The 9495-nt window shown below is 47.4% G+C and overlaps 1 protein-coding gene across 8 annotated transcripts in view; it reads left to right on the forward strand.

Moving 5' to 3' along the window:
- Nucleotides 1–9139, forward strand: part of LOC137427622 (carnitine O-palmitoyltransferase 1, liver isoform) — a 125572-nt gene extending 116433 nt beyond the window's left edge. For all 8 annotated transcript variants that reach the window (XM_068117228.2, XM_068117230.2, XM_068117232.2 and 5 more), the window contains 3 exons: nt 1448–1537; nt 1775–1906; nt 8846–9139. In XM_068117228.2, the coding sequence (XP_067973329.2) occupies nt 1448–1537; nt 1775–1882 (198 nt within the window). In that variant the 3' untranslated portion in view covers nt 1883–1906; nt 8846–9139. The remainder of the gene's footprint in view (nt 1–1447; nt 1538–1774; nt 1907–8845) is intronic.
- The last annotated feature ends 356 nt before the right edge of the window (nt 9140–9495 follow it).

The following is a 9495-nucleotide window of genomic DNA, read 5'->3' on the forward strand; positions in this document are numbered from 1 at the left end:
AACATGCTGCTGAACATCAGCCTCGAGGGCCGTGACGGCCACGCCGACACTCGCCCGCGTGTCCAAAGCGGCGAAGTACCTGTGCGCCTCGGCTGCCAATGCTCGGGGTTCCGTTAGCTCGGTCCCGGCCAACGCGAGGCGAACCTGCGCTGGAAGTTGGCGCCGGAAAAGCGCCCGGAATAGCGAACCGGGGGCTTCGTCGCCCAACAGTGACAGCATATGGTCCATTCGGACCGACGGGCGCGTGTCGCCGAGCTCGGGGAGATCCAGGAGGCGGTCGGCCCGGGCGTCGTCTGTGAGGCCGAACGTGGCTAGGAGTAGTCGCTTGAGTGCCTCGTACTTGTGGCCGTCCGGTGGGTGGCGAAGGACGGACACAACTCGAGCGGCCGTGCCGGGCCCGAGGGAGGCGACGACATGGCAGTAGCGCATGTCGTCGTTGGTGAGGTGCCGAAGCTGAAATTGGGCTTCGGCTTGAACGAACCAGACTTCGGCCTGGGCCTCCCAAAATTCGGGAAGTTGACCATTGCAATGGCGTCGTGTTCGGAAGGATCGCTACGGCAGATCCAACGTCGAGGGTCACCAGTAAAGCGCGGCGTTACGCGCGCTGCTTGTGAGCAAGGAGGAAGCGGACAAGCGGTAACATATAAACGTCTTTATTGTAAGAGCACACTGTAACACTGAACTGCTCCGGGCTGGTCGCCCGGTGTATATCATGAGGCCACGCCTACCCCTCGGGCGTGGCCACCGCCCACTTGGTGCGTGGAATGATGTCACCACGCCAGTGGGCTTTTGTGTCCGCCACAATAACGTGTTTTATAAGGTGGTGTAAGCGCAGGTGCATCAATGGCGGTAAACTTCCGATTCAATGTTTTTGTTTGCTTCCTACGTTTAAAACTTTTATGTTATTTCACTTTAATTATATAGACGAACACGAGAACATAAATTGCCTTGTTTACCCTTTGGGCAGGGGAACTTCAATATTCTTCTTCTCCAGCCTCTTCCTCTTCTGCTTCTTCTTCTTCTTCTTTTTTCAATAAACTTTTTCCAATGAAGTCCCACATCCCTGTTCTCAAGACTGCGTGGAGTTAGATGTTCGATGAATTCTCTTACTCTTAGTTTCTAGAGCTTTGCACTCCCGAGGCACATAATGGGAAAAGGGTAACATGCTATCGTGTGGTCGTCACAAGCAACGGCTTAATTGCGGCCTAGCAATACAAGGTTGCGCTCTCCTAACGATTCGGGGCAAGACTTGCACGTCATGACATTTTGCGACCTAAAAGCGATCACCCAACATCGTGCTCCCAAACCATCACCAGCTGAAGTAGGCAGATTCCTGCAAGTTTTTGGGGTGGGTCTTCAATTTCGGGACTGCGGGCACAATATGAGCTTCTGAAATGGAAACGCGGCATTAAATGTGACTTGTTAATTGTTATGTTATGTATTCCAGCTCTGTGCAGATGGATACACAGTTTGCTACACACCCAGTGCAAGCCTGCAGATGTTCTGCATCACCTGCTCAAGAACCAGTCCCCACACAGTAAGTCTCGATGAAATACCAAGTGTGTGGGGAGGATTTAAAATGGCTGTCGAGACAAATGTCGAAGCTACTTGTGGACTGTGGTGCGTCGTTATCATCTAAGTTACCCGATTATTCCATGGTGACACGTCCTCACACTGTGTAGCTGTAGTCCTCGTTGCGTCGGAGACTTAGAAGAGCCGTTGAGCCGGCACGTTGACTTAGAACAATATTCAACAAAACATGTTTTTCATGCAGGATTCCTGGCGCTTTGGTGGCCACCTTTTCATGGCCCTGCACGATATCGCTGCCCTGCACAGCCCCGAGCAGCGGAAAATAACACCCAGCCTTTCAACACGAACTTGAACTGAACTCGACTGCAATAAGGATGTAAGCAGACGGCTTGAGACACACCAGGCCTTTGAGCAGAGCTTGCTTGACCCGCATATCCGCAGTCTTGCCCTGGCCCTGGCCCCCTTAAAGCATGTAAAGTTTCATGTAATTTGTTTTTTACGCATGACGCATTCACATGTCACCTTCCCAGAAGGCTCACAAACGTACTGTGACAAAGGAATTGCTGGTACATAAAACAAGTGTTTAAGGTTAAAAGGAGGCCGAGGTCCTGTAGACCCCAAAGACTTTCGAAGTCCACACGTTTTGACCGTTGCTCATTGGCAATTGCTGTAGATGTGATGACTTGATAAAACTCTGTTGTTGTTGTTGTATAACCCCGGACAGTTCTCTCGAACAAGCCAGAACAAGCACAGAGACAGCCAATCGATCTTGCAGGAGTGACCCAGAGATCCCCCACATCCGGGATGGTGTACCCCTGCCTTCACAAAGTCAGGGCGACGACAGGGTTGGAGAGGGAGAGCGAAGAGGGAAACTCGTTGCCCTGATGAATCCGGGCAGCAGGGAAGATTGGGGAAGATTTGGCCCCGGACTTGTGTTGGGGGGGTGGGGGGAAGGGGTAAACCACCGTGAAGAGACGTCCCGGATAGTCGTGATAAAATTCTGTCATTGTCAACAGTTGTCAGGGAATTCTACTCGTACATTATTTGTAGGTGGGAACTTCTCAACGATGACTTCTCAAGTGGGAATCTTCTTGTGGGAAATGTGGGAACTTCTCAAGGATGAACCCTGACTGTTGATGGGTTGGCCTATGTTGTTGGCCTATGTTGACCTATTGACCTTTTGACCCCAAAAACAATGGGCTTCTTAATTATGACCAACTCTACCGTTTCGTGAAGATCGGTTGAAAATTGTGACCTGTAGGTGACTGACATACAGAGAGACAGACAGACAGACAGAATAACGCACAAGACCAACCAATATACTTGAAAAATCTTCGATTTTCGCAAGTAAGCTACCATCTACCATATAAAACACTGTGTGTGTGTGTGTGTGTGTGTGTGTGTGTGTCCGTCCGTCCGTCCGTCCGTCCGTCCGTCCGTCTGTCCGTCCGTCCGTCCCTTCATAAGGCTAGGGTTTAAAGGCTTTTAGGAGGGATTTGAGTGGGGAGGTTTAAGGGGCAATCTTTGAACACGACTGTGTGTCCACTGGCTAAAAGACCTAAAAGACTCTGAGGACCCAGAAGACCCCAAAGACCCAATGGACCCCAAACACTCAAAATACTCAAAATACCCTGTAGACTGTTAAAGACACAAACGCCCATGAAGACCAGAAGACAACAAGCACCCAGAAGACCCCAAGGCCTCTGAAGACCCAAAATACCCCGAAGACCCAAAGTATCCCAAAGACCGAAAAGACTGAAAATACCCTGAAGACCCAATTGATCCAAAAGACTGAAAAAACCCTGAAGACTCAAAAGACCCCGAGGATCCAAAACACCCAAACAACCCCAAGAATCAAAATGACAAAGAGGACCCAAAAGACCCCAAGGATTCAGAAGACCCCCCAAGGACTCTGAAGACCCAAAAGACCAAAGAGACCCTGAAGACCCAATGGACCCCAAACACCCCAAAGACCATTAAAGACCCAAAATATCCCAGAAGATCCAAAAGGCCACAAGGACCCAGAATACCCAAAAGACCCAAGGGTCCAAAAGACTCAAATGACTAAGAGGACCCAAACGACCCAGAGGACCCAAAATACCCCAAGTACCCAGAAGTCCCCTTGGACTCTGAAGACCCAAAAGACCCCGAAAACCCAAAAGACTCTGAAGACTCAATTGACCCCAATTACCCAAAATACCAGAAGACCCAAAAGACCCTGAAGACCCAAAAGACTCTGAAGAGCGTTAAATACCTAAGATACCCCAAATACCCAAAATATTGCAAGACCCATAAAGACCCAAAAGACCATAAAAACACAAAAGACGCTGAAGATTCAAAATTCCCCAAAGACCCATAAAGCCCCCGAAGACCCAAAAGACGGAGAAGATCCCAAGACCCATAAAGACCCAAAAGACGACAAAGATGCTTAAAGACCCAGAAGACCCAAAAAACCCAAAAGACTGAAAAGAACCTGAAGACCCAATGGAACCCAAAAACCCTGAAGACCCAAAAGACCCTGAGGATTCATAAGACCCAAACAACCCCAAGGACCCAAATGAGAAAAAGGATCCAAAAGACCACAAGGACTCAGAAGACTCCCCAAGGACTCTGAAGAACCAAAAGACCCTGAAGACCCAATGGACCCCAAATACCCAAAATATCTGGAAGACCCTGAAGTCCCAAAAGACCCCGAGGATCCAAAAGACCAAACAATCCCGAGGACCCAAATGACCCAGAGGACCCAAAATACCCCAAGGACCCAGAACACCCCAAGGATTCCGAAGACCCAAAATACCCCAAAGACACAAAATACCCTGAAGATCCAATGGGCCCCAAACATCCAAAATACCCTGAATATGCCAAAGACACTGAAGACTGTTAAAGACCCAAAATACTCCAAAGACCCAAAGTATCCCAAAGACCGAAAAGACTGAAAATACCCTGAAGACCCAATTGACCCAAAAGACCGAAAAAACCCTGAAGACTCAAAAGACCCCGAGGATCCAAAACACCCAAACAACCCCAAGGATCCAAATGACAAAGAGGACCCAAAAGACCCCAAGGATTCAGAAGACCCCCCAAGGACTCTGAAGATCCAAAAGACCAAAGAGACCCTGAAGACCCAATGGACCCCAAACACCCCAAAGACCTTTAAGACCATTAAAGACCCAAAATATCCCAGAAGATCCAAAAGACCCAAGGGTCCAAAAGACTCAAATGACTAAGAGGACCCAAACGACCCAGAGGACCCAAAATACCCCAAGTACCCAGAAGTCCCCTTGGACTCCGAAGACCCAAAAGACCCCGAAAACCCAAAAGACTCTGAAGACCAAATGAGAAAAAGGATCTGGGCCCCGTGCTTTTTCTGGTCTTCATCAATGATCTCTCTGACTCTCTCGAAAATCCTCTCTATCTCTTTGCTGATGACTCCACTCTCTGCCGCTCCATTCCTCTTCCCTCAGATCGGCAGTCTGCTGCCTCCTCACTCTCTGAAGACCTGGACAAAATCACAGACTGGTCAAACAAGTGGAACATGTCTTTCAATCCTGACAAATCTCACACTCTTACTATGTCTCTCCGAAAAGATCAACTGGACAACCCTCCCATCTACTTTCTCAACAATCCTCTCCAAGAAGTTCTGTCGCTCAAGATTTTGGGTCTCACTATCTGCCATGATCTTTCTTGGGAAAACCACATTTCCAAGCTGGCCTCCAAAGCCAGTCGCCGACTGGGCATCCTCCGTCGTGCGAAGTCCTTCCTCGGCACACCTGAGCTCCTCACCACATACAAGGCTTTCATCCGCAGCTCAATGGAATACTGTTCTCCCCTATGGGCCGGTGCTCCTGCCTCACACCTAGCTCGGCTTCACGCTGTTGAAACCAAAGCTTTCAGAATTATTGGAATCTCCCGCGATGAAGCTATCTCTGAGGGCCTTTCACTCACTCACCGCAGGCAGGTAGGTGGTCTTTCTGTCTTCTACCGACTCCTCTCCGGCCTTGCACCCCCAGCTCTCTCTGTGCTCTGTCCCCCAAATATTCCTACAGGTCGCACAAGATCTGCCAGCAACCCTCTGATGGTTAAACTGCCGAAATCTCGGCTCTCCGCTCACCTTCACTCTTTCATTCCTCTTTTCTCCCGCCTCTGGAACAAACTACCTCACTCCCTTCAATCCCACTCCTCCCTCCAGGTCTTTAAAACAGCTGTTCACCACCATCTCTTATCTTCCCCCATCCAAAACCTTGATCTTTTCTACCCCCGCTAATTCACCCCAGATCCACCTTGTTTGAAATTCCAACTTCTTTCCTGGAAGTCCTGGCAGTGTCCATATGTTTTATACCTCTCCCACCGCCCCCTTCCCATGCCCCCCCCCCCCCCCAAAGCCCTCGCCCTCTCTCAGATCTCTCGATGTCTCCATGTCTCTCGGTCCCTGCTCTCAAATGTTGTGTTTGTGTCCTTCCCCCTCTCTCCCCATCTTGTCTACCGCTCCCTATGTTATATGTTTTATGTGTCGGTTTGTCTTTCTGTGTGATTAATGTTCGCTCTTTCACGAGCCTCGATCTTGTATACAAAAAAAAAAAAAAAAAAAAAAAAAAAATTACCCAAAATACCAGAAGACCAAAAAGACTCTGAAGAGCATTAAATACCTAAGATACCCCAAATACCCAAAATATTGCAAGACCCATAAAGACCCAAAAGACCATAAAAACACAAAAGACGCTGAAGATTCAAAATTCCCCAAAGACCCATAAAGCCCCCGAAGACCCAAAAGACGGAGAAGATCCCAAGACCCATAAAGACCCAAAAGACGACAAAGATGCTTAAAGACCCAGAAGACCCAAAAAACCCAAAAGACTGAAAAGAACCTGAAGACCCAATGGAACCCAAAAACCCTGAAGACCCAAAAGACCCTGAGGATTCAAAAGACCCAAACAACCCCAAGGACCCAAATGAGAAAAAGGACCCAAAAGACCACAAGGACTCAGAAGACTCCCCAAGGACTCTGAAGAACCAAAAGACCCTGAAGACCCAATGGACCCCAAACAGCCAAAATATCTGGAAGACCCAAAAGACCCTGAAGTCCCAAAAGACCCTGAGGATCCAAAAGACCAAACAATCCCGAGGACCCAAATGACCCAGAGGACCCAAAATACCCCAAGGACCCAGAACACCCCAAGGATTCCGAAGACCCAAAATACCCCAAAGACACAAAATACCCTGAAGATCCAATGGGCCCCAAACATCCAAAATACCCTGAATACGCCAAAGACACTGAAGACTGTTAAAGACCCAAAATACTCCAAAGACCCCCCCCCCCCCCCAAAAAAAGGCCACGAGATCTTTAAAGACCCAAAACACCACAAAGACTCTAAAGACCCAAAATGCCCCAAAGACCCAAAATACCCCAAAGACCCAAAATACCCCAAAGACCCTTAAATACCCTGAAGACCCTTAAAGACCTTGAAGACCCCAATGACCCAACTGACCCAGAGGACTTAAAAGACCGACAAGTCCCTGAAAACCAAAAATACCCCAAAGACATCAAGACCCTTAAAGATCCAAAAGACCACAAAACCCCAAAATACCTTGAAGACCCCAAATTCCCCAAAGACCCATAAAGATGCTGAATACCCAAAAGACCCCAATACCCTTAAAGACCACAAAGACCCTGAAGACCCAAAAGACTCTAAAGACTGTTAAAGACCCAAATTACCACAAAGACACAAAATACTCCAAAGACCCAAAATACCCCAAATACCTTTAAATGCCCTGAAGACTGAAAGGACCAAAAATACCCAGAAGACTGAAAAGACCCTGAAGACCCAAAATACCCTGTAGAGCCTTAACCCTTTGAGTACGGGATTTTTTTTGGATAAAAATACCCCCGATACGGGATTAATTTGGCATTCTGGTACGGGAATGCAACCACGTACTGACGATCTATTTATAGGTATAGTCGATGACGTGTAGTAACGTCATCCGTACACAAATCTTTTACGTGGGTTGCGGCACTGGACGTCATCCGTACTCAAAGGGTTAAAGACCCGAAAGACCCCAAATACCCAAACAATCCAAACGACCGAAAAGACCCCGGTGCCCCTTAAAGACACTGAGGACCCAGTGGACCCCAAATTACCCCTAAGACACAAAATACCCCAAAGATCCAGACCGAGGACCAAAAATGCTCGAATGACTCAAAAGACCGAGAGGACCCAAAAGACTCAAATGACCCAAAAGACACCGATGAACCAGAAGACCCAAAAGACATGGTGGTTTGCGGTGGCTTGCAAATTGAGCCTCAAGATCGGTGTACAGAAGCGGTATTTTTTTAATCACAATAAATACAAGGCACAGGGAAGTAAAATTTGCTGCACGTGATGAGCAATGTGCGCAGAATAAAACGAGTGTTCATTTATGTCTGTAGGATGTATAACAAATAAAAATGATATAAGCACCCCTGACACTAGGCCTTCAGACTTTGGCATGCTCACGTGGCTGTACCCTCAAAAACTGTCCCAACCCGTCATTTTTGACGGACTTTATACTAGTAAATATATAAAATCTAAATTTATATCTAGCAGCAGGTTGGTGATGCTAGCCTATAATCATAAAGCTTTTATTTATTATGTACATATGTACGAAGCACGGTTTGTTATTGCTTACACAATGTGTAAGCATACCCCACTAGTAAGGTAATAAATCCATGCACATGCTGGAGCGGAAGCTTGGTGCTTCTTCTACCAGGCATACCTTCTACCTCGCTCTCTCTACTTCCACGCTGTTCCGAGAAGGACCCCTGAGAGACCGCGGATGCAATCTCCCCACGACCATCTCATCACCATCCTCTTGCCTTTGTCCTGTGCCGGGCGAGCCTGCACGACCGTGCGTCATTGTGGATCCAAGGGCAGCGTGTCTGCCTGAGGTCTTCACTTGTGTTCCCCTTCATTGTACGAATCTGGTATTTTGGTGCCATCAGCGGGGTTAGTGTTACTGTGCATAGGTTTGTGTGCTCCCTTCTTCTCTATTGTATGTGTTTGTGGACCACCAGATCTGTTCATTTATTGAGAGTGTCTTGACCATCCTCACCCCTGTATTCATTTGAAATAAACATTTGAACTCTACTGTTGTTTCGTATGCAGCCTGTGGCTGCTTGGTTGCATCATTTGGCTTCGGGAAGCACGACTGTGCCGCTGCTGTGCAATATTTTCTGTGCCCCTGTTACCCTCAAGCTGGTACCATATTTTTTTAAACTTACTTTAAATTTTGGCCTAAACGTTTTTCACGCATATTGTTTTTCTTGTTCAAACCTTCCCAGCATCGGGAGCTTGAAGGAAAGGAGGAAAACTTGATTCGACGGTTTGTGACTCAGCGGTGAAGGCTCGCACGGAAGAAATGCTGAACAAAATGGAGGTTCGAGAGTGTGGTGAAGATCACCCACTTACTGAGGATGGAACTTGTAAAGTTGAAATTGATGGAGGTTGATGAAGAGCTGAAAATATCCAATGCGGATAGAATCGGAATGTACGAGGGAGATTTTGATTCGACGAGATGGTTGTAAGGAAACATGTCGTGAAGATTGGATGTATGATGAGTAAAAACATTTACAATATCTAATTGAGATGCAAATGAAATCTCAAACACACCATATAATATCTCTTTTGTTATTACCTCCGCCACTGAAGGTGGATGGAGGTTATATTTTCACCCCTGTCGTCTATATCTCAAAATGCAGACGGATTCGGAAGAAATTTGGTGGGTAGGGTGGGCATGTAACAAGGAAGAATTGTTTCAGTTTTGGTGAAGATCCGGATCTGGAACCGAGAATTTTAAAGTGATTCTTCACCATTGAGAGATTTGGCCAAAAACGACATATAGCACGATATTTCAAAAAGTTGTGGATGGATTCGGACGACATTTGGTGGATAGGGTGGGTATGTGACAAGGAAGAATTGATTAATTTTTTGG

This window comes from Myxine glutinosa, chromosome 5, assembly GCF_964187855.1.
Source record: "Myxine glutinosa chromosome 5, kmMyxGlut1.1, whole genome shotgun sequence".
Classification (NCBI taxonomy): Eukaryota; Metazoa; Chordata; class Myxini; order Myxiniformes; family Myxinidae; genus Myxine; species Myxine glutinosa.